At 39.5% G+C, this 26130-nt stretch overlaps 2 protein-coding genes across 2 annotated transcripts in view; one reads left to right on the top strand and one right to left on the bottom strand.

Moving 5' to 3' along the window:
* The window catches only part of LOC131430569 (Krueppel homolog 1), an 86827-nt gene extending 60910 nt beyond the window's left edge, over positions 1-25917 (bottom strand). The window contains exon 1 of the mRNA XM_058595639.1: positions 24765-25917. The gene's annotated coding sequence lies outside the window, so the exon portion shown is untranslated. The remainder of the gene's footprint in view (positions 1-24764) is intronic.
* On the top strand, positions 1511-6813 carry LOC131429269 (uncharacterized). Its single transcript, XM_058593320.1, has 7 exons — positions 1511-1661; positions 1726-1832; positions 1932-2422; positions 2478-3087; positions 3149-3396; positions 3535-4207; positions 4258-6813. The coding sequence occupies exons 1-7, from the start codon at positions 1511-1513 to the stop codon at positions 6811-6813; spliced, it is 4836 nt and encodes a 1611-aa protein (XP_058449303.1).
* Positions 25918-26130: the final 213 nt, after the last annotated feature.

The raw sequence follows: 26130 nt of genomic DNA, 5'->3' as shown, positions 1-26130 counted from the left end.
TTACTACATAGAAGCTAAAAGGTTGTCAGATCATTGTTGATATCACGGTTATTACGTAAGCAAATAATGAAATAGCTAAAAAGTAGGTCTTAACACAAAATATAACATTTAACGAGTCTGTACATACAACCTCCTGAACTTTTACTAGCTTCATTTTATGGTCGATTACGAAGGGTTTCACTTCGAGTATAAAAACCGCCATAAATGTCAAGGTAGTCAAAACTCAAACTATTTCCAGAATTTTTTTTAATGGTTCTTTATGTCCAGAGAAAATGTAATGAAAAACTCTGTTCGTTATTTTTTTTTGACGTCGTTAGGTTCGTCTATTTCCGAAAATGAGAACACAATTTGTTATTTATTATTTTTATTATTATTATTATTATTATTATTATAATTATTATAATTATTATTATTATTATTATTATAATTATTATTATTATTATTATTATTAATAATATTATTATTATTATTATTATTATTATTATTATTATTATTATTATTATTATTATTATTATTATTATTATTATTATTATTATTATTATTATTATTAATATTATTATTATTATTATTATTATTATTATTATTATTATTATTATTATTATTATTATTATTATTATTATTATTATATACAGTTTTGGCACGCCGTCAATGCTTGCTTGTCATAGCGCGCGCGCTCTGAACTTTACCTGGTGTTTTCCGAGTAATTCGCGATCGCCGCGGTACATAAGTACACATATCAGCGAGTGAGGTGACAAAGAAGACGCCAACAGTGAAAGTCCGGTGCAAATCGGTGAAAAAACGGCTTAAAACAGTGAATTTGTTTTCTCTCAACGTGCTCCCGAAAGAAACAATAACAATAGTCGGCTAGCTGGCTGTTTGTTTTCATTCACCACTCCGGTGGCGTGGGTCGCGGTGGGCCCAAACAAAGATTTCGTCGGATAATAATAAGTGCTAAAAAGTTTTGGAAAAGTGAAATTTCGGAAAATTTCAAAGGTGCTCGATTCGTATCCAGGGAACACTACAGTGTGTCCCGTAAGTGTGTTAACACAGTGCGGTGCAAATTTTTTTGAACACCTACAGTGAAAAGGTAGGATATCGGTTTTTCAGCCACTAATAGGCTATTTGGGGTAGGTAACGGGTGACCGTTACCACCTAAAACATGGCGGACGACCCGGGAGGGTCAGTCGGGCCTAGATTACCGACCTACATGGACCCGACGAATAAATTCGGTGAGTTGACATTCCTTCAGCTGACGGGAAAGGATGGTGTTTCACTTCCGAAAAATCCCTTCATCATCGGGAAATCGGTGGAAAACTTTGTCGGTGGACCAATCGAAAGCGCTAAATCCGAGGATCAGGGAAAGAAATACCTTCTGAAGATTCGCAACCCTGCCCAGGTTGCCAAGCTGCTAACACTAACCAAGCTGTTCGATGGAACTGAAGTTGAAGTAGCCCCTCATCCACACCTGAACGTAAGTTGATGTGTCATTTCCTGCTACGACATTATCGAAATGGACGAAAAAGACATTTTGACTGAAATGCTGAAGGAAAGCGTTGTCCGTGTGCAGCGAATCACCAGGAAAGAAGGTGAAAAGAGAGTTAATACACCCGCGCTGATCCTAACGTTCTCCAAAACCACGTACCCGGAGTACCTCAAGATCGGTTTGCTGCGTATTCCCACCCGGCCATATTTCCCGAATCCTATGTTGTGCTATAACTGCTTCAGCTACGGCCACACCCGTGTCCGTTGCCCTGGGCCACAACGCTGTTTTAACTGCTCTGGCGATTATCACGGAGAAGAGGAGTGCAACGAGGCTTCCCAATGCAGAAATTGTAAGGGTGATCACCGTCCTACCAGTCGACAGTGCCCTGTTTACAAGAAGGAGGTCGAAGTCATTAAAATTAAGGTCCGCGATAACGTGTCTTTCCCAGAGGCTAGGAAACGTACTGAGCTACAGACAGGTGGAAGCTATGCCCAAGCGGCATCGCGATTTAGCGAATTTGAAAAAAAGATTGCGGGAACTTGAAGCGACCGTGAAGGCAAAGGACGAGGACATAGCCAAACTGCGCGAAGAAATCAAGCAGAAAGACGAAAAAATTAACAGTGTGAACAATCTCAACCAACTGCTGAAACAGAAGATTTCTGATGAACGATCGCGCAGCGCAAGCCGTGGAAGTCAACATCACAGCCAAAGACCAGTACCAGCACCGACGTGGTCGAATCCGGTCACTCGATCAAGTAGCCACTCTCCAGCCGTTCAGGAACCGAAGCGAGGCCCTGGCCGCCCCCGAAAGTACGACAAATCGGTCATATCGCCTGACCCTAGCCCGCCCCCGAAGAAAACTGCTGTCACTACACCCGATCCCATGATGATGGACTGTGTCAGCTATGAAGTGGAGATACCGGCCACACCCCCCAGTCAGTATCTTCGATAATTCCGCCACTCAACAACGTTTGGACCACCATGACGACCCTAGCACGAACACGGACAACGAGATTTATCGGTTCGGAAGCGGAGAAAGTGTAGTACACCCTCCGACGCAAGTGCAGCAGGTTGAAGGAGTCGCCCGGGACGTCTTACCCCAACCCGTTGATGACGAATTCACCTCTGCAGCCGATCACACCACCGAAACATCTACGATACCGGAATCCTGGGATAGACGGCAGGGAGAAGGGATTGCCCTTCTTTGCCCTGGCCGCCGCCCTACGCAACCAACAATCAACCCTCTCATCGAAACCAACAGCCGAGAAACCAGCGAATCTACAAAAAGTCTTTCCCCAGTGCCGGCTGTTGCCGGTAATTCTGGAAGTAATCGTGTGGTGATGTTGGCAACGGCTGGCACTGTGGGGCAAAGCGTCCCACAGGTCAGTATTCCTATTCCCAAGATTCAAACCGATACTGCTGCGCCCGTTGTTTCAGGCGACAACACGAATATTCCAGTTCTCTCGCCTGGCGAAGGCCCATCAAGATCCCGCACGACGTATATTACACAAAGCGCTTCCCCGGTGCCGGCTGTTGTCGGTAGTGGAAAATCTAGTGTAATGGTTTCGACAGCGGCTGGCACTGTGGGGCAAAGCGTCTCACAGGCAAGTCTCTCCACGAACCGATTACCAGCAGCGGTTACTGCGGCATCTCCCTCTTTTCCAGCCGACTCATCTGCTGGAAGATCCACCATCAGTTCCGGTACGAACAGCTCCTCCGGCAGCTGCTTCGCACTCCAATGGAACCTGCGCGGCCTTAAGGGCAAACATCAGCGAACTGAAGCTCCTCATCGCCAACCTCGAACCTTACGTCATTGCACTTCAAGAGACGAAGGTTAATCAAACGGTCATACCTCCAAACTTCGTTGGCAGGAACTACACGCTACTGTTGGAGTCAAACAGCACCCATTACTGGTAACATGGGGTAGGCCTTGCTATCCGAGAAAGTATACCGTTCGAGCGTCAGCAAATCAACACCTCCCTCCATCTAGTCGCTGCGCGTATCTATGCGCCGGTGCAGGTAACTGTTGTGTCTATCTACATTCCGCCTAGTTCAGCCCAATATCAAACCGCTTTGAGCGAGCTCCTCGATAAACTGGATGGCCCGGTTATATTTCTGGGTGACTTCAACGCACATCACCTTGCGTGGGGGTCATCATCATCGAACGCGCTTGGCCGATTCATAGCTGACACGACATTAGACAGGAATCTTGTGATTCTCAACAGTGGCTCTCCCACACGCATCGACCCGGCCACTGGTCATACTTCGGCAATCGACGTTACCTTCTGCTCTAAGAGTCTGGCTCCCAAGTTTACATGGCGAACTCTTTCGGACACCCACAACAGTGACCACTTCCCGATAACGGTGACCATACCTGGATGGTCTAGCACGCGAACCGTGCGACGGAAATGGCTCTATGACCGCGCCGACTGGTCGCTGTATGAACAAATCACCGCTGAGACAATCTGCCCAGACGTCGAGTGGAATGTTGACAGCTTCACGGAGAAGTTGATAGCAGCAGCTAACACTTCCATACCACGCACCAGCGGCCGAGTTGGACCAAAAGCGGTACCATGGTGGTGCCCAGAAGCGAAGACTGCCATCCGACAGCGACGAAAGTGCTTGCGGGCCTTACGGCGCCTGCAGAGATTCGATCCAGATCAACCCGCAGCGTTGGCTAGTTTTCAGGAAGCTAGAGCAGCAGCACGAAAGGCGATTAAAGAGGCAAAGGAACATTCGTGGGAGAATTTCGTAGCAACAATCTCTCCGGACAGCTCGACGACAAAACTATGGCAGACGGTGAACTGTTTGCGTGGCAGCCGCAACAACGCACCATAGTAGTCAAGGGAGCGGATGGTTTCATAGACAATCCCGAAGAAGCAGCGGAAGAACTGGCCAGTCACTACAGCGAGAGATCAGCGACCTCCAGCTACCCTCCATCTTTCCAGATGGCGAAGGCAAGAGCGGAACGAGAGTCCATAGATTTTTCGCCCAATACCGAGGATGTATACAACACCGACATCACCCTGAACGAATTTCTGTGGACTCTCGACAAAGGACGAGGTGCCTCTACAGGACCCGACATGATAGGGTATCCTCTGCTTCAACGCCTGCCCCTGTCCGTGAAAGTGACGCTCCTCGAGCTGCTCAATAAAATCTGGAGTAACGGAGACTTTCCCGCTAGCTGGCGGAATGCCATCGTCGTTCCCATCCCAAAACCTAATTGTCACGATACCGGGCCTGCTGCCTTTCGGCCAATCTCGCTCACCAGCTGCATGGCAAAGCTGCTAGAGCGGATCATCAACCGTCGCCTAATTACTGAGCTAGAGTTGAATGGTCGGCTCGACAAACGCCAACACGCGTTTCGTCCCGGACGGGGCACGGATACGTACTTTGCTGAGCTGGAGAAATCGCTTCCAACCGCAGACGAGCACTGTCTGATAGCTTCACTGGACCTGTCGAAAGCATACGATACTACCTGGCGACATGGAATAGTTCGCACATTGAAAAAATGGCGAATACGTGGTCGAATGCTCAACATCATACAGAGCTTCCTCTCCGAGCGAACATTCCAGGTGTCCGTAGGGAGACACTTATCTCGCGAACATCCGCTGGAAAACGGAGTACCTCAAGGCTCGGTCCTCTCTGTGACCCTGTTTCTCGTCGCTATGCAGCCGATATTCCAAGTGATACCGAAAGGAGTTGACATACTCCTATACGCGGACGACATCCTCCTCGCTGTGCGAGGCGCCAGAAGTGACGGGTTATACCGTAAACTGCAGGCCGCCGTCAAGGCTGCCGATCACTGGACGAAAAGCGTCGGTTTCGCCATGTCGGCAACAAAGTCCTTCATTTTTTACTGCAGCCCGAATATACGGAATGAACCTACAGGAGACATCACCATCGATCAGACTCCCATTCCGACGACCAACCAGCTGAGGATTCTGGGTGTAACCTTGGACCGAACCCTCACCTTCAGACCTCACTGCAAGTTGACGAAAAAAGCTTGCGAGTCTCGGTTACGGATTCTTCGGATGATCGGTGCCCAACACTCACGTGGCAATCGAACATCTCTGCTGCAGGTTGGATCAGCCTTAGTCACCTCGAAGTTGCTGTATGGGATAGGACTTGTCAGTCGAGGAGGATCGCCGAATTTGCAGACTCTTGCCCCTGCTTACAACAAAATGGTCCGGTTTGCTTCCGGAGCCTTTGTTACCAGTCCAATAGTCTCGATCATGGCCGAGGCAGGGACCCTACCCTTCGAATTACTTGCAGCTCAAGCCACAGTGCGAACAGCCATCCGAATATATTCGCATAACCGGAATAACGGTACCCTTCCTCTGATCCAGCGAGCATCAGACCGGCTGGAAGAACTAACCGGTTTACCTCTTCCTGTTGTCGGCCAACTCACACGGCAGAGTAGTCGTGCATGGAACGCACGAATACCGGCGATTGTGTGGGAGGTGAAGGAAAATGTTCGCGCAGGAGATCCACCTCAGAAAGTTCATCCGATCTTTCGGCAAGTACTCGACACTCGTTTCCGCCATTCGACCGTCATCTATACTGACGGATCCAAGTGTGAAGACACGGTAGGGGCAGCATTCTACAACGTCGGGATAGCCCAGAAATACAGTCTTCCGAAAGAATGCAGTGTCTTCTCAGCAGAGGCATACGCCATTAAAATGGCACTCTCTATACCGAATGTTCGCAACGAAGTGGTGATCATGACCGATTCGGCTAGCTGTCTCCTGGCCTTAGAAGCAGGACATTCTCGCCACCCGTGGATACAAGAGATCGAACAAATAGTGCGAAACAAATCCGTTCGTTTCTGCTGGATTCCGGGGCATACTGGCATCAGCGGAAACACGGAGGCAGACCGATTGGCTAACGAGGGCAAAACACAACCTGTCACCAATATCCCAATTCCAGCGGAAGATGCTGCAAGGGCAGCAAAGCAGGCGATTCGCCTCCGATGGGAGAGGCAGTGGTTTGAAGCGAGAGACGTGAAGCTGAGGGAGGTCAAACGCGACACGCTTAGGTGGACCGATCGCGGCAGCCCTGCTGAACAGCGTCAACTTACACGGCTGAGGATTGGCCATACACGGCTGACCCACACCTTCTTGCTGAAAAAAGAAGAACCGCCGAACTGCGAATGTTGCGGTGTAGAGCTGACGGTGCGGCATATTATCCTCGAATGTAGGAAGTACGATGGAGAGCGAAGAAAATACAACATCGGCAGCAGTCTATATGAAGCTCTGGGAAACACCGATGAACAAGCAATCCAGTTGCTAAACTTCCTACGTGAAACAAAATTAAACAACAAATTGTAGATCAAAAGTGGCTGGAACAGTTTCGATTAAAGAGGCTAAGGGGAAAAATTAAATCAGAAATACAGAGATGAAGTCTAGATGATGATTAAGTTGAGAAGAAGAAAAAGAAAGTCAAAATGTATACGGAAATGTAAACGAAATGAAGGGGAGATGATAAAAGTAAATTGAAGATGATGATCAAGTTGAAAAAGAAGAAGAAAGTGAAAATGCATACGGAAATATAAACGAGACGAAGCGGAGAAGATTAAAATTAAACTCAAGATGAAGAAGAAAAATTAAAGGAAGAAGAAGAAAGTAAAAATGTATAAAAGTAGAGGAAAATAGGTAGATACGAAACGAAGAAAATGAAAGTAAAAGTGATTAAAACTTGCGCTGTAGCATAAACAAACAATAACACACTCACACACAACACCACATACACAAAAACACCCTTCTCTGACACGAATGCACGGCAAACACCGTGTAAAATGTCAATAATAAAAGGAAAAAAAAATTATTATATAGGAAAAATTGAGAAATAATGGCCAAAAAGTTTTAGTATTTCAGACTAGGGGTAAAAATATTTAAAATTAAATTTTAAAGTAATCACAAAAATATTTTTATTATTCTGTCGATTTCGAATGTCTTTTTAGTTTATTCGAGTTTTATACAAGAGAGACTCGTTTGTTACAGATTTCTTATTTTACAATAATACCAACAGCTTTTTTACTCTCATTAAAATTTGAGAATGGCCTATACAGAAAGAAAAAAAAAGAAAATTACACGACATTCAAATCTATAGTAATAAGAAATAGACATCAATTGAATCGAAAGTTTGATTGAAAACCATCATCGATGAAAAATTAAATTGGATTACATTGGTTTTTCAATCAATATAACTGTATCTTTCAATTAACGCTTAGTTTTGCGTTCATATTATATCGAAACGTACAGAACTGCAAAGTAACTTTGCCTTATGATCAAAAAAGAACCGGAATTTTATTAAAAAACGCAAAATTTCCATTTTTAATAAATTTCTTTATTATCGCCTTCAAAGTACTCTCCTCCTGCGGCAATACATGCATGCCAACGCTTGATCCAATTTTCCATACAAGTTTTATAGGCCGCCGAAGGTATGGCCTTTAGTTCACGCAGCGAATTCGCGTTCCCCGCAATGGCAATTCGAGTCTGGGGAAGAGGAAAAAGTCGCACGGGGCCATATCTGGAGAGTCAGTGCTTGGTTGATGATATTGGTTGAGTTTTTGGCCAAAAATCATCTCTTTGGCCACATCAACACGACGCTGTTTTTGAATGAAATTAAGCTTTTTTGGCACCAGCCGAGAAGCTACGCGTTTCAAACCCAAAACATCAGTTAAAATGTGTTCGGCTGATTCATAAGACATGCCCAACAACACAGCAATCTCTCTAATCGGTACAGAACGATTTTGCAACACGATTTGCTTCGCCGATTCAATGTTTTCTTCAGTAACAGATGTTGTTGAGCGGCCAGAGATCTCATCATGATCCAAGCTTGTACGACCACCTTTGAAGCGTTTATACCACTCGTATGCCTGTGTTTTTCCTAGACACGATTCACCAAAGGCCTTTTCTAACATTTTCAACGTTTCGGAACACTTAAATCCCTTTGGAACACAAAATTTGATGCACGCACGTTGTTCTGAATTTTCATCCATTATAAAAATCGCCACACGAAAATTTTTCAATTTCTTTGTTTAGACGCCAAACAAAAACTAATCGTACGATATGCGTCAAAATGACAGAATGTGTATAAAAGTGTTGCCAATGTTGAGAGAATAAAGGTTTACCGATTGGACAAGCACGGGAATTTTAAAATGAAAATTCCGGTTTTTTTTTATTATAAGGTATGCTTAATTTCCTGCTCCAAATATGAGCATTAAAATAGATGTAAATTCATAAAATATTTTTATCTGTGTAACTCCTTTTGTATCCACAGAAACTGGATTAAGTGAAAAATATTATTGTGTTCTTTGAACAATCTAAATCCGAATAGTGTTCATCAAGCTTCAGCTTGGTATTATGATTTTATATATTAGAAATTTTTCGTTTCTATATCTGGGTCATTTAAAAAACACATTTGAAAATTTCCCAAAAACTTGATGGTTTTGAAAAATGAAAACTTTTTTATCAATTCGATTTTTATCTCGATCTGTTGTGCAATAAACTTCATTAGTTATAACATATCAAAATATAAACAGGTGACTGAGTAATAATAGAGACATAACCGGTAACGAACTTCAAAACATCCTACACGACTCGCATAGTCTGAAGTCACCAAAATGAACTTAATCCAATTGTTCTTGAATGATGGTTTTATTTGCACTAGTTTGGTGCAAAGTTCGCACTGCGAACGGTTCACCGAACTAATTGTTTTCTCTTTCCATTTGCAGATTTCAACAGTTGAATAATTCTTATATACATTTACAGCCAGTCCTTAAAAGGACAAAGGCTATAGCAGGATAACCATATGAAATCTGCCCCCAAAGGGAATTCATATTGTTATACCACATTCGAAAGGTCATAGACTGGAAACAATTTTCTCAAAGTTTCAACCCTTTAACTGCCATATTGACGGAGCTAGGGTGGTTCTATTGATTTTTATTTTATTTGATTTTTGAAGAAACTGCTTCTCCGAAAAATTTGAAAAAAATCAGGCATGTTTAAGGCATTATGGGGATGCTTCACAATTTTTTTCAAAATTTTTGAAGATGTATTTCTTTTATTAAAAAATACTAGAAAATTTTGAAACATATTTTTTCCCTCTTCCAATTTTTGCACCACCCTGGATTTTTTAGTGATAAATAAAGAATTTTTGGACATGTTAAAATGGTATGTTTTCATATTTTTTAAAAATGTGGACGACCAAAATATTTAATTTTTTCTAAAAAATCAACAACAGTCGACCATGCGTTCCCATCATATTCTGAGAAAAGGAAACGCATGGTGCTTTATCTTAGCAGTTTCTAGTAGTAGTCGACCATGCGTTCCCATAAAGTTCTCTTAAAAGGGAAACGCATGGTGCTTTGTTCTAGTAGTTTATGATGCAACTCAAGCGCAGGGCTTAGAAATCAAAGTAACGAAAAGAAGGAAATGAGTATCAACCTTTGCATAATACATACACGATCATACTTCGGGTACAACCTAGAAAGCTACAAAGCAAGAACTTACTGGTATGTGGTTTATATATGAATGGTAGTAATATATGAACGTTGCGAGTATCACACATATGCAGTTCGGTTACGGCAGTCAAGAACTAGAGCGAGTGACTGTATATAATTCGATGATTCGATAGTGTTTCATGAAAAGGTCAAATCGATTTGCACTGTTGGGTCTCGTACAACGCGGTTTTCTTTTTGCCAGCTCTGTACATTTCACTAAATACATAGCGAGTTGAAACAGCAGTGAATATAATTTTTTCTTTTTTATATTGGTGTCAAACAAAAGTGGCCACTGATGAAGGTTGGAATTGATTTCTTAGAATTGTTTTTCCATAAATACGTTTATTTCTTAAGGCAATTTACATAAGTTGTTCTTCGCCGTAGCATCACTTTTACATAGAATTCTTATCATAATATAATACTAATATAGTCACATCAATTTGAGTTTAATAAAGCATATGAACGATGAACTGCTACAAATTTTAAAATAAGCTGAAATTTTTATACATTTTGTGGTTGATTTCATAACCCACTTGGAGATTTTTTTTATCGGCACATCATTTTTAATAAAATTTTGCTATTGGATGAACTAATGGACGCAGTAGGAGTCAGAACTAAGACTCAAAAGGGTCAATTATTAAATTGAAACTTCAATTGTCTTTATGAAATGATTAAGAAGTTTCATGTAAGAAAGGTCACTAAAAAATTTCTGTAAATTATTGACTGTATTTTTCATTTAAATAGGAAATGGGATAAAAATGTTATAAAAATACATTGCTGTTTCAATGCACACATTTTCTTTCTGATTCTTTTCGTTCATTCTATAGAATTATCATCGTCATTTGGTAGCTGTTCTGATTTAAGCATTTCTGACAATATTTTCGCCGGTCTCACAATTCTGGATAAAAACCGAGCATAAGGAAAGGTAGTGAATAATGGCGGCCTCGTGTGAACAGCAACCAACAGTTCTATTGCCAAAAACGCATTCACAGCAACGGCGCTGGATTCCCAAATATCCAGTCGAATTTGTAGTGTACTCGATATAGTACTTGTAAGCTTTTAAAAATGAGACTTATTACCGGCCTGAATAGCTTGTTTGTGATCTGTGTGTCTCAATTGGGTCATCTCGTGATAAAGCTTTAAATCCGAAATTACTTGGCAGAACATCCTTTTCAAAAGCTTCTATTCCAGAGCTACGATATTCCGATACTTGTTGCTCTCGTTCTCGGATTGATAATATTATCTTGTTAGAACTTCCCGTTCGCAATTTGAACAAAATTATTAAACCTGTAAAAACCTGGAAGCGTTCCTCTGAGAATGAAAATCACTTACTGAGTTAATTATGAATTCTCAGATATTTTCTGGAAAATATGGAGCTTTCTACACAATATACCCAAAAATTAAAGAGATCGATTCAGCGAATCAAGTTTTTTAATAGACATGGTCGATAAATGCTTGATTTGAAATTATGCAAAAGTTATAACTCAAAAATGAAAAATAACGCATCACTATTTTTTATATCTGTTGTTGTTTTAAATTTTCGAATAAATAAAAAAAATATACAGCGCTCTCAGTCTACAAACCATGAAAACCATCATAAAGATATTCGATTGAAGTTTTCAAACACAAAACTCCAACTTTATCTTTATTATACATTTTTCCAGAAAACTGTTCACATCCCTCGATAACATATCTTTATGATAACTTTTGACACTGTAATGAAATTTTCATTCTTTCTTTCATTATTCTTTCTTTACATCCATCAGCAACACGTAAAAAACTGACACTCGCTCTAGTTCTTGACTGCCGTAACCGAACTGCATATGTGTGATACTCGCAACGTTCATATATTACTACCATTCATATATAAACCACATACCAGTAAGTTCTCGCTTTGTAGCTTTCTAGGTTGTACCCGAAGTATGATCGTGTATGTATTATGCAAAGGTTGATACTCATTTCCTTCTTTTCGTTACTTTGATTTCTAAGCTCTGCGCTTGAGTTGCATCATAAACTACTAGAACAAAGCACCATGCGTTTCCGTTTTAAGAGAACTTTATGGGAACGCATGGTCGACTACTACTAGAAACTGCTAAGATAAAGCACCATGCGTTTCCTTTTCTCAGAATATGATGGGAACGCATGGTCGACTGTTGTTGATTTTTTAGAAAAAATTAAATATTTTGGTCGTCCACATTTTTAAAAAATATGAAAACATACCATTTTAACATGTCCAAAAATTCTTTATTTATCACTAAAAAATCCAGGGTGGTGCAAAAATTGGAAGAGGGAAAAAATATGTTTCAAAATTTTCTAGTATTTTTTAATAAAAGAAATACATCTTCAAAAATTTTGAAAAAAATTGTGAAGCATCCCCATAATGCCTTAAACATGCCTGATTTTTTTCAAATTTTTCGGAGAAGCAGTTTCTTCAAAAATCAAATAAAATAAAAATCAATAGAACCACCCTAGCTCCGTCAATATGGCAGTTAAAGGGTTGAAACTTTGAGAAAATTGTTTCCAGTCTATGACCTTTCGAATGTGGTATAACAATATGAATTCCCTTTGGGGGCAGATTTCATATGGTTATCCTGCTATAGCCTTTGCTCGGTATTTTGCACAAATGCTCAAATTTGCTCGGTATTTTGCTCAAATGGTAACGGCAAGCAGCTAAATGCTGATATAGTAGCCATTGTTGGATGCGAAACACACAGTGCGCGAACGGTGCACCAAATAAATCCTGCCGTAATTTTTTCCACACCCGGCATCATTGTTCCTCTTTGATACTCGTTAATACCATATATTTCAGGAAACTTCAATTTTCAATTATTTGTGGATGTGTCATACAACTGACAATTTTATCATAAATTAATTATCATATTTCCGATGACATGTAGCAAAACTTATGTTGCTACGTTAGGTACAACAAGAGATATTCATTATTAAAAACTCATCACTCGTCCAGAGGCAAAATTTTGAAAAGTTGCCTCATAGTAAAGTAAGACGTATTCACGTCAAAATAATTAAATTTTCAAAACAAAATAGAAACAACATTTTTCTACAGTATGTATGAATATTCCACATAGTTCCAATAATTGCTTGAAACATTACAGAAGATAACAAATCAATCGATCAAACCGTTTCAGGAAATTTTTAAGAAATTTTCGCTAAGGCCTTTCGCTAAAAATAATGCTAGAAGAGTCAAATAACACATTACAAATTTTGAAACAAATTTATCGAAATTATTCGATTATATATTTGTATAAGAACGTTGGAAAAATTCCTTGTGTTATTTATAGGTATTATTCCAACCTCAATCTTAAAGAATTCAACATCTGAAGATACTGAAGACGGGTATAGCGTGATGCGCAAGTCGATGCCTTTAACTCAGTCCACCAGGGGTTGATTTCCAACCTCTGCATAAAGACTGTCTCAGAATGTATGGACGCAACCAAAAACCGCTGCCATTTCGCAATGTTTCAGAATCTGTTAATTTTTATGGCTGCGTCCTGTTGTTTACACTCTCTTCTAACCACTTGTGCAGTTGTTTATTCGTTTTCATTAGTTTGTTTCGAAATGCGTGGACTTTCAGCAGAACAACGTCGAAAAATTGTGTACAAATGGTGCACAGAACGCGGACTGTCACCGAGAAAGATAGCAAAAATAGAAGGAGTAAGTGAAAAAGCCGTGCGAAATGCAATCTGGAAGTTCGGTGAGGATAACACCTTTGAGGATAAACCGAAAATGGGTCGAAAAAAGGTCGTGCTGACCCTCAGTTTGATAAACGTATACTGAAGGCGTTCGAGCAAAAGAAGGAGGTTTCAGTTCAGGATGTGGCCAAAAAACTGGGCACTTCGAAGTGAAATGTTCTTCGTGCTAAAGAACGTTTGAATCTTCGAACCTATAAGAAGCAGAAACAATTAAAACATAGTCGATCGGGCCGAGGGTTCGAAAGCTGTACAATACGATTCTTGCTGGAAATTTGACCTGCCTAATCATGGACGACGAAACCTACGTGAAACTCGATTACAAATCCTTGCCGGGACCACAATATTATACGGTGCGAGAAGGGCAAGTGTTAAACCAGTCCGAGACATCGATTGAAGTCGAAAAATTTGGTGAGAAAGCTATGGTCTGGCAAGCAATTTGTAGCTGCGGTAAGATTTCGAAACCATTCATCATCACTGCTTCCATGAACAGCGAATTATACATCAAGGAATGTTTACAAAAACGACTTCTACCCATGATTCGAAGCCACAAGGATCCTGTTGTCTTCTGGCCAGATCTTGCCACTACTCGAAATTAACGGTAGAATGGTATACAACCAAAAATATCGTCCCAAAAGACATGAATCCTCCAAATTGCCCACAACTTCGACCAATTGAGGAATTTTGGGCATTAACGAAGGCCCATCTCGGCACCCGAAACCATTCAACAGTTCGAAAAAGATTGGAAAAAAGTGTCAAAACTTGTTGCCAAGAAGTCTGTACGGAATTTAATGAGGAACGTTCGCAAGAAGGTGTGTCAGCTAGTCTACAATGGCTAAGTAGCAAATGTTGAGAATAATATTCTGTTGTGTTAGTCTAATATTATCAGTATATCGAATAAAATTTGAATATCTAACACTTGGGAATTATTTACAGCGAAATCAAAGTGCGTCCATACTTTCTGGAACAGTCTTTAAATGGACATTTAAATGGTTTTAATCATGTGTGGCAGAAAAGGCATGATAAGCATGATTTGGGTTCATGTTCACGTCGGTCTTGACTGAATCGTTTTCAATTGCCACGTTACGAGAATTGCTGTGCCTTCATAAACTTACCGACTCTGTATAAAAAAGAGTACCTATTCAACTCTAATGAAAGTCAATGAAGAAACATAACCATGTATCATTGTTCAATGAAGAAACATTACCAGAGAGAGATTTTGAGCACTCAAAATACTGTATTTCTGGAACCAGAAATTCGTGAAATAGACCCAGTAATATCTGAGAAATCTGTGTGAGCTCCATTCCGACGTTTTCGATCACTGTTTTCGGTGCTTCCGGAATTGGTAAAGTCGACCGGCCTTTCCCGAAACGAAATCCTTGCACGGAAAGACCGAAATCAGCATGTTGGCGAAAAAATTAGTTGATTTTCTGGTTTTAGCTAGTTATTTTTTGAGACAACTAAAAAAATCTTACTTTTGCTAATTTAGATTTTCTAATTCTAGTTCCCTTAATAATAATAAAATATTTGTTGAAATGGCTATTTTTTTAGTTGAATTCACCAATTAAACGTGCTGTCATTTCTTAGCTAAGGCACACTTCATATCCATTCAACTAATTTTTTAGTTGAATTAGATAATTAAAACGTTGTTTTCAACCAAAATAAATGATTGAATTGGTTTCTGCAATTCGCAGCTATATGGCGCTCTGTCACCGAAAAAACGTTAACACCGTAATGACTACTAGCCACTAGATGGCACACTACTATCGAAAAAAATTTCGTCACGGTTTTCTTTTATATATGGGCAGGTATAAATACGATGTTGTATTGGAGAAAGAGACATAAGCGAAACTTATTTTTGAATATTTTACTTCTAAATCGCTGTTTTCATCATTCGACTTCGTGAAATCGACTTTGAGCACTCGGAAAACAAAAACTTAATACAAGTAGTACACCGGACGGCGTAGCCCAGAATGTTAGAAGATACAAAAAAACATCATTTGACGTGTACAATTAGAGTGCAACATTCGAAACTCACTTCACTGTTCCGCGTAAAAACATTATTACTCACAATCGCTTCAAATGCGCACAAATTCTGAATAAATACACTTTCCACTAACAGTTTACGTTATTTTTACATATCGGTTTAGAAATTTATATGTGGATATATCGTAACACATGCGAAAAACATCTAAACAATTTGCAAGCAGTTTCAACAAGACTGTCCCTTTTAGCATTTTAATGGATTTTTTTGCTTTGATACTTCTCATGAGTTTTTGGCTAATAAACTTGTTAATAAAACCAATTTCAATTTTGTTTTCTTTGTGCTGTCCTTCAGTAATGACGGTGAAAGATAAATAGAAACAAATTTTCTGATTTTAATAACGAAATTAGTTGTCAACGAGAATTTCGTGTTGGATTGAAATATTGCTGGTTTGTGTCCAGAATATTCGCCAACTAAACACATTCTCTAAAAATAAGAGATTTTTTCAGCAAAGTAAATTCTCAATTTTAACTAATTTTACAGTTATTTTTAAAATTTTGTTGTTAAAATCAACTAATTCAAAAACAGTAATACGAATTAGGCGCAGAGCTAATTTCGGTCGTTCCGTGTGGGCACCAACAAGGAAAAGTTTACGATAAGTCCGCCAAATAATTCAAGGCATGAAATTACAGTTTTGCGCCACTGTGCGATGGTGTAGTATCGAGATAGAGTTGAGACCATTCCGCCAAATCAAACATTATTCTAAAACTTTGCATCTGTTACCAACGGATAAATCTTTCCGGTGCAACCTCGCTACCGTTCGTTCGGATTAAACAAAGCCCTACCAATCTAGTTTTGAGTTATCTGGAAGAAACGAGTAAACCTAAACAGATGTGGGATGATTCGAGCCGTTTTTTGTTTCCGTACAATAAAACAGAGGAAAAATGACAAATGCTAGTGTCTCATAGAGTGTACCCTCAATGTGCAGAAGGTCCATGCTTTTCTCCTGAAAATTTATCGAGTGGGATAAATTGGTTAATCAACGCATCGATTGAGTGGTTGAAACGGTTCAGAAATGGTTAAGTTTTTTGAAGACGAAAAATTGTCAACCAAGCTGAAAGAGAATAACAAAGTCAAGAATCGATTGTGAGTCACTACTATTGATGCCACGTCCCAAACCCGCGATCATTATCTTAGCTCCGTCTAATTCTGGATCGCCATCGACGTGATTCACGACTTCACATGCAGCGTTAGCAGTTTGCAAAAAAAAAACATGACCATCACAACAACCACATTCGGCAACGAATGAGAAGTAAACGAAACACGCCTTTTCACAATCTACCCGAAACAAAAAATAAATAAATAAATAATATAAAACACCCGTCTCGCAATGGCCTGACTTTTGGATGACCTCTAAACTTGAATGAGGTATAATTATACCAAAGTCAGCAGGCATGCAAGCAAAGCAAGCCAGCCAGCCAACCAGCAAAACAGACAGGAATTTGAAGCAGCGCACATGCAAGGAAAAACACACATCAACCGACACAAGCAGCAAAAAAAATTTTTTTTTCCGATGCCTTCTTCCCCAACGCACCGACCACAACCACACACAATATGAAAAATTGTGAGCTGCCAAATTTTGCACAACCGCCTGAAGTGGAAAGTTGTTTCAGCATAATCTAACTATCTTTGGGCATCGACGATAACGTTTCGAGGGGTTTCATGGGTTCCGTTCTGCCTGATTCTTCGTACAGAATATAACGAGGTTCTGAAATCGAACAAAAAAAAATTGCATTGCGTCTTGAATTGATCGTTGATTCAAGGAACGTCAACCAAAATATGCTAATGCCGTTTATTTTGGATAATCAAACCCTGAAAGTTTTTTTTTTGCTCAATCTGAATTTAAATATGAAATTTTACTTCACCCACCACCTCACAGTAATCTGGGGGCTTTACTGCGTTAGCCTTGAAAGTGGCTACTTTCAGAAGCCGGTTGAATGAATTCCAAACTTGTGAAAAATACCCCATCCTATCAGTCAGTACAACGGAGGCTGCCATCATCATCGAGTTTACTGCCATAGCAATAGCATGTTAGCTGGCAACATTCACTTTTATACGTTGATAGTAGCCTTAAAGTGCATTCTTAATAGGTTGAACAGCAGCATTTAACGGGAAAAATGAAAGTTGTTTTATTTGACCGGTCCAGTTGACAGCCTTCAACGTTTAAAGAAAAAATGTGACGGCGTGATTTTGCAGATTGGTGCAGAAAAAAAACCGCAATTTTCCAGTATTTTTTTGGAACATCCAAAAACTCTAGCGTTAAGCTCTACTATTTTTCGATCCGCTCGACACGGTCTATATACCTAATAAAGCTAACAAGCTCCAATTTAAACATACTTCAAGTGGCATATATCACATGCAAAACGCCATCAAGCCCCACCCCACGAACTCCGGAGTGTGGTAAATTCGCAGTTGCGCCCGGTAGCCACTAGCCTTTCTGTACTAGGACTTTAAATGCACCAGGAATGAGGAATGATGGGAATGAGCGGACGCGAGCATCGGTGCAACGCAAACGCAGTACTGCACTTTTTTTGTGGTTGCATTTTCCAACTATCCCACTCCAAGGGGACTTCAACGCGAGTGCAGTTTGCAAACTGAATGCACCTCTTCCGATGATGCCGATGTATGGTGCCGTGATAAACTCCCACCGAGATGGGCCTAGGATTAAAATTGACCAAAAATACGGCCCACACCAGCGCCACCATCAATCGGCAGGAAACCAACCGGATAAGGAAGCATAGCTCTCATTTTTTCGCAGAGAGATAGGTCACGACAATTCGACAGACCGAGGAACGGTGATGACGGCGCGCTGGTGGTGATGACGAAGCCAGAGCGATCTGCTGCTTGCATTTAGACCTGATTCTCAGGCCTGATGATGACGATGATGATGCTGCTGATGATTCTGTTGAAACAAATACCAACGTCAGTACCGCCAACGGAAGTACAGTTTTGACAAAATCGGGAAGCCGCAGGAACGGCACAAGCTAGACGGAATCAAAGCCTGAGTGATACTTTTGCGGATGTGTTGGTGTATGTTAGTGCCTGGTATGAGGATCCGGACGGCGTCCATAAATTACGAGCACGGATTGATTGTTTAATCAAGGTTACACTCTAGATAAGGCCCAGAAAATATCGCACCTTTAAAAAATGTTAATTATTGCCCTCGACTGATGAGGAAAATTACTTCATGTTCATACTATGTCCTTTATGTGAACTCGAAAAGAGTAATAATCACGATATACTGATGAAAATCGATTGAGTGTGTCTGTTGTTTTTCATAATTATTCAAGAAGAGCTTCTCCTGCAAACAGGGTTTTTTCGTTCCTGTATTCCGAGCGTGGATTGAAAAAAAAATGGGTTACCTTATCTTCGAATTTTATGCACGGAACGCCCGAAATTAGCTCTACGCCTAATTCGTATTACTGTTTTTGAATTAGTTGATTTTAACAACAAAATTTTAAAAATAACTATAAAATTAGTTAAAATTGAGAATTTACTTTGCTGAAAAAAACTCTTATTTTTAGAGAATGTGTTTAGTTGACGAATATCCTGGACACAAACCAACAATATTTCAATCCAACACGAAATTCTCATTGACAACTAATTTTGTTTTTAAAATCAGAAAATTTGTTATTATTTATCCATCACCGCCATTACTGAAGGATAGCACAAAGAAAAAAAATGAAATGGGTATTATTAACAAGTTTATTAGCCAAAATCTCATGAGAAGTGTTAAAGCAAAACGAACCATTAAAAAGCTAAAAAGGACAGTCTTGTTGAAACTGCTTGCGAATTGTTTTGACGTTTTTCGCATGTGTTACGATATATCGATATAAATTTCTAAACCGAGTTGTAAAAATGACGTAAACTCTTAGTGAAAAGTGCATTTATTGAGAATTTGTGCGCATTTGAAACGATTGTGCGTAATAATGTTTTTACGCGGAACAGTGAAGTATGTTTCGAATGTTGCACTCTAATTGTTTATGTCAAATGATGTTTTTTGTATCTTCCAACCTTCCGGGCTACGCCGTCCGGTATACTACTTGTATTAGGTTTTTGTTTTCCGAGTGCTCAAAGTTTCCAGTGAGAGAGTCGATTTCGCGAAATCGAATGAAGAAAACAGCGATTTAGAAGAAAAATTTCAAAAAGAAGTTCATGTTTCGTTTATGTCTTTTTCTCCATCGTATTTATACCATTATCCAATACAACATCGTATTTATACCTGCCAATATAGAAAATACAATCGCGACTGAAATTTTTTTCGGTAGTAGTGTGCCATCTAGTGGCTAGTAGTCATTACGGCGCTAACGTTTTTTCGGTGACAGAGCGCCATATAGCTGCAAATTGCAGAAACCAATTCGATCATTCATGTTGGTTGAAAACAACGTTTTATTTCTCTAATTCCACTAAAAAATTAGATGAATGGGAATGAAGTGTGCCTTAGCTAAGAAATGACAGCACGTTCAATTGGTGAATTCAACTAAAAAAATAGCTATTTCAACAAATATTTTATTATTATTAAGGGAATTAGAATTAAAAAATCTAAATCAGCAAAAGTAAGATTTTTTTAGTTGTCTCAAAAAATAACTAACTAAAATCAGAAAATCAACTAATTTTTTCGCCAAAATGCTAATTTCGGTCTTTCCGTGTGTGATTGTTAGTTCATAGGCTTTTGATAACTAGGGTAAGGGCTCCCTATTTCATCTCATTTGTAAGGACGTCGCCTTCAAACCCCGATTTAGCCACTAAAATCACTATAACTATTTCATATTACTGCTTCATTCGCCTTGCTCCACGTTGACAATTGATTCACATTGCTTGAAAATTTAACTAATATGTGTTCAATTAAACATTCGTCAAACATATCGTCTCATGTTAATGGGGGCAAAATGACTCGAATTGTGTGAGGTTTCGCTTACAAAATTTAATCATAAGTTATCACTGTAATGAATAATAGTAAACAAACCAACAACCGGAAAGTATTTTTTCCACGAAAAGACTGATTTTTATGAAGGTGCATTTTACCCTGTTGTTGATGAGCGTTTTGCCCAGTTGTTGTGATGAGTTTTGACCCGTTGTTAAAGATTATTATATAGCAATGTTTAAATTAGAGATGGGCAAAACAGTTCATTTTAAAGAACCGTTCAGTGATGCAGAGTTCTTTTGAAATAACTAGTTCTCAAGAGTCGTTCGTACATTTGTTCTTTTCATAGTTGGTTTGTTTGTGCAAAGACTTGGTTTGGTAAGATTAAACGAGCAAAAAGGACAAAGGTCCCATGAATTTGAACTGATCTTTCATGATGAAGCTTTCTTATTACAGAACTACCTTTCTCGAGTTATGTGAAGACAAAAAAAGGTCCCATTATTTTGAACTCGAAAAAAAACTATTGCTCATTCATTCTTTCACGAGAACTAGTTCTTTTGAACCGTTGGCGAACGAATTGCCCATCTATAGTTCAGATACCTATGACTTCGCGTAATTTAAAATGTATATTTTCATGTTTTTCACAATCGAGCGTAGCGCACATTTCAAAGTACAATTTTTAGGAATATTTAAAAAAGGAGATGTTTCATGTATTTCCCCATGCATTCTGCGAGTATTTGCTGCTTTTTAGACTCAACTTGTACAATACCTTATGAACAGTGTTAAGGTTCGTGCATTTGGATATGATATTGAAATTGAATAAAACAAATATTGAAAAAATTAAATAACATTTTTGATTTGATTTCCTGAAAGTTTAGAGATGATCGATTGAGTGGGTAAATTTTGCCGAATATTTTCTGGTGATGCAATTTACATTCGACCAAACTTCATTCCTTTCATGTACAATAAATGCAGACATTCTACAACGGATTATGTCACGGTTTGTTGTTTTGACTTGCATTCTTGGTACTCGATATTCATTGTTTTTTTTTTTTTTTTTTGAAAAAATAACACACTTCATTTAAGAAATGCTTACATCTCTATTTAGACATCTTGCTGAATGATTTTTGACGTATCAATTTACTGTGCACGGTAAGGGTCGCCAAAAGGTGATATACCTAGGTGCTCACAAGTTCCTACCTCATGTCTGCCCGTGTGTCTATGATTACATTTGGTTATAAGAAGATTAGCTATTAGAACGGCGTCGACTGGATGCTACCACTTTCGGCGTTAGTAGCAGAATGAGAGGGTGCGAATTAGTTTGTGTGTAATAATTCATTTGAAACGCAAAAATTATTGCAAATCCTTCGAATAGGTCAAGTATTTTGACTTGACGTCCTATTGCTGAAGTGTATTCAAACCCTAATGTGACTCAACTTGTTTTTATGAAAACCGTCTGCTTGTTAAATTAGCATTTTGCAAATTATACTTAAATCATTTGACGCATAAAGTAAAATACGTCTTATAAGTAAGAATATTTTTTGTGTATAAATAATAACTCTATTCTTATTACTAGTGTTTTATGCAGGAGCGTCTATAGAAAAAATATTCAGAAGTGTGCAGTTTCATACTATGTTCCAAGGGTGTAATTGGCTGGTTCAGAAGAGTGAAGGTTTGGATATGATTGGTAAGTAACAGGTATACGAGGCAAACTGGAGCATTGGTGTGATCCGAATATGTTCATTATTTATACAAAACTGAACAACATAATTTAAATATGCGTCGATTGCTTACCAATTGCAAGGGATCGCAAGTCTTTCTGTAACATTTGAATCCATTTGATGCAAACATGTCATTTAGGCGGGGCTCGGGTCACGATTTACTCTGTATACTAAATGGGTCATCCGAATTCGAACACCTCCCCGAGTCCTGGACTAAAGTGATTTGCATGTATAAACAAAACACATGGAAACATGTTTTTTTCTGTAAACCGCTGCCCGACAGTACACGTACATCACATACATCAGTTTACTGTTCACTTTGAGAGCAATTTTGCGAACATTTTCAAAATAGTAACATTTTTTATCTCGAGAGTGAGTTACTGTTATGTTTTTTTCGAATTGTATGAGATTCGTCAAAGCGATTCATATCGGCATATAATGTATTTGATAAAACTTTGCACACATCATCAGTATGACAAACCTTTTGTTTTGCAAGGATGGAGAGACCAATTCGACTCAAGACTAACTGTTGGAAAGTGCGAATGTGTTTTTTGGTTGCTCTTTTTTCAAATCGTTGTAACAGTTAATTGCATACAAATTAGTGTCCAAAAATAAGTTGCAGGTATTCGATTTGGCACTCTTTAACAAATATACAGTGTAAAAACATTGCACGTTGTTTGAATATTGTTTTCTATAATTAGAAAACTCAGTAAAAAAATTAGCAAACTATACAAATTGCAATACAATATTTTTGTTTCAAACTAGTTTGTTAAACACAACACTGACGTTAGTGCGATTAGATTTCTATATAGTGATCAATCGATTTCGCACAACTGTTTGTAAAGTACTGTGCAAGCTCAACAATGACTTCAAAGGATTCTGTTTCATCGAAAATAGCCATTTGTTATTGGTTTGCCGAATATAAAAGTCATAAAGACACCACGGTAAACGTTCTGGTGGTTTGATTGAGGTGGTTACTCCGGAAAACATGAAAAAGTTTATTCATTGAATTGATTATATTTAATTGTAAATTGAAATTGTGTGAGATAGCTGAGTCCGTGAAGATATTAGAATTATGTATAAACATTTGACCATGAGGAAGCTCTATTCAAAGTGGGTTTACTCACAATCGATCTAAAACAACAACGCTTTTATGATTCGGAGCAGTGTTTGGCTAGGTTTACAAGTAAATCAGATTTGTAGCATCAATATGTGACAATGGATGAAACATTGATCCATTACCTCACTTTGGAATTGAAACGATCATCATCTGAGTGGACTCTGACGTCTGAAGCGTCTAAAGGTACAACCTTGGCTAGGAAGATTGTGGCTGCAGTATGTTGGAATGCTCATGGTATAATATACATCGACTAACTTGGAAAAGAATAACCTATGCATAGCGATTACTATATAGCGTTGTTGGATTGTTTACATGCAAAAATAAAAGAAAAGCAACCTCAGATGTCGAAGAAAAAACCACTGTTTCGTCAAGACATTTCATCAATTCACAAGTCGATGATAACGATGGATAAATTGAACAAATTACACTTCGAATTACTTCCTCAACCACCGTATAAACCAGATCTGGCCCACAGTGACTACTGGGCATTCGCTGATATCTAAAAATTGCTCGCCAGTAAGAAATTCAACTCAACTGAAGAAGTAATTGCTGAATGGGAAGCCTATTTTGAGGCTTATTTATTTTTGCAAAAAATGTGTAGTTCTTAGATAGTCAAACTTAAGAGGTGTGTTAAATACTAAAACGAATATGGATTATAAAAGTGTTAAAAAGTTGAAATAAATTTTAATCGATTACAATAAACTATTTATAGTTTGGTTTTTATCAAACATTCCTGAAACGTTCTCAGTGAACACACCAACCGCCAATAGAACAGAACCCGCTGGGCACGAGGGATGCTGATTGTAACAAAGGCAGTAAAAGAAAATCGACGCGTCAATATCAAGACGACACCGACTTTCGCGACCGGTGGATTCTCTTTGTTCGATTCGAATCCCCGTTCCTGGAAGGACCATAGAGCGACCCCATATCCCATCACCATCACGCTTCCAGATGGCGCAGCGTTGGCGCACTCGAACTCCGCTCCGACATTTTGTGTGCGTGTGTGGATGGAGTCGCAACAAAAAAAAATCGATTCTCTCCTCTTCCCAGGCGTGTAGTATTATTCTCTTGGTTCTTGGACAAACGATATTCAAGGTTAACCGAGGGGTGCCCCATCCGTGCCGTGTGCGCCTATCGAATACTGAACTGTGAAAAAAAATATATGGAAGCATCTCCTTCGATGGGCAGCGAATATTCGGCGAAGGTTGCCGAAATGGCGTGTTCGTTATTGAACTGAATTTTTCGACGTTTGGCATTGACATAATTTTGATAAGTTAGGAAAATTTTGGTTTTGTAAGAAAGTAGGAAAAAAAACTTACCTTCAACTCAAATGAGATAACATTCGCGAATTATTGTATGGGTGTTTCGCACGGCAAAATGTTGTCCGTTTCCTTGAGAATGCCAAAACACCGCAAGAGCGAGCAATTGCCGCTTGTTTGCGCTAGTATTAACTTACAACCGATGTAGCAAAAACCGAAAAACACCTCTAAAACACACACGGTCAGCACAGAAGAAACAAAAAAATATTTGCAACCGTCTCGAAACTAACACTCACTTGAGACCGCGACGTTGGTCATAGATGAGATGATCGCCAAAATAGAGTTATTTTTAATGCTTCGCCTTGGCCTGTTCATTCACTTTCGCTGATTACGCTGATTCCTTATCTTGCAATTGTAACAATTTTTTTTCCCTTTCAAACCATTAGTAAAAACATCCACCACATACACTCGAATGCGAAGTGCCAACAGTGCAGATAATATGACGACAGGCAAATAATAATCAACTAACTAAGCGACTATCTCATGTATCAAAAAAACACATCACTATAGACATTATTGACCTAGGCTTTTCTTATAAATTTGAGATTGCTGTGTGTTAGCCGCGTCGCGTCCAACCGACCCACCGTTTGCCGTTTGTCGTTTGCCCATTCCCGGATTGCCTGGCAAATGGCACAGCGTGAATCACTTCTTGCCCGACGCACTGCTGCTGTACTGTTTTAACGAAGTGACGCTCCGATCCACCTCGCTCGGATATGTAATGTCTGTCTTCCTATTGATCAGCGACCGAAAAAATCCATCCTTACCAAACAGTATTATATTCCAGGATCTTCAACATTCACAAAAAAACAATCAAACAACTGTGTAACTTATCCACGTTCGATCGGGAGTACGCAGTTCAGAGATCTATCCTCCAGACCCGGTGGATGGTTTCTGCTGTCGTTTCGATTCGTTGCACCGCTGCTGCACTGTACTTGCAATTGCAACACTTTCAACTTGTACCACCAAACTCGCAAAGAAAAGTATCTCTCTCGCAGATGCCACAGCTACTGGCTACTGGCTGCTGGTGCTGCTACTGTCAGTGACTTTCAGCCAAAAACTATAAACGTGTACTCGAGGACTGGCGCTGGGGCTTGTTGGTACAGAAAATGATAAATTTCCGCGCAACCAAATCCGCACAACGCCTGCTGCTCTTTCTCCCGTTTATCGCCGTCGTAGTAGTCGTCAGTTTGCTATTTGCTGCTGCACTCATCAGGGACCCAGTAAGGCAGCATGGATGAAGCGGGCGGGTGGGATCACCGGTGGCAATTACGGGGAGGACCCTCAGCCAACGGACGTAACATGCTCAAGCTCGGGTTCACACACAGTGAAACGAGGGGACATCGGCGATGAACAACGACAACGACGA

Source organism: Malaya genurostris, chromosome 2 (genome assembly GCF_030247185.1).
Source record: "Malaya genurostris strain Urasoe2022 chromosome 2, Malgen_1.1, whole genome shotgun sequence".
NCBI lineage: Eukaryota > Metazoa > Arthropoda > Insecta > Diptera > Culicidae > Malaya > Malaya genurostris.
This window is presented reverse-complemented; position numbering and strand designations above follow the sequence as displayed.

What these genes read in the sequence shown, in the direction of transcription:
- LOC131429269 (XM_058593320.1), top strand. Translation starts at nt 1,511, where the DNA reads ATGGACGAAAAAGACATTTTGACTGAAATGCTGAAGGAAAGCGTTGTC. An exon ending in TGGGGCAAAGCGTCTCACAG is followed by an intron (nt 3,088 to 3,148) that starts GCAAGTCTCTCC and finishes CCTCTTTTCCAG; the next exon opens with CCGACTCATCTGCTGGAAGA. An exon ending in CACGAAAGGCGATTAAAGAG is followed by an intron (nt 4,208 to 4,257) that starts GCAAAGGAACAT and finishes CTCTCCGGACAG; the next exon opens with CTCGACGACAAAACTATGGC.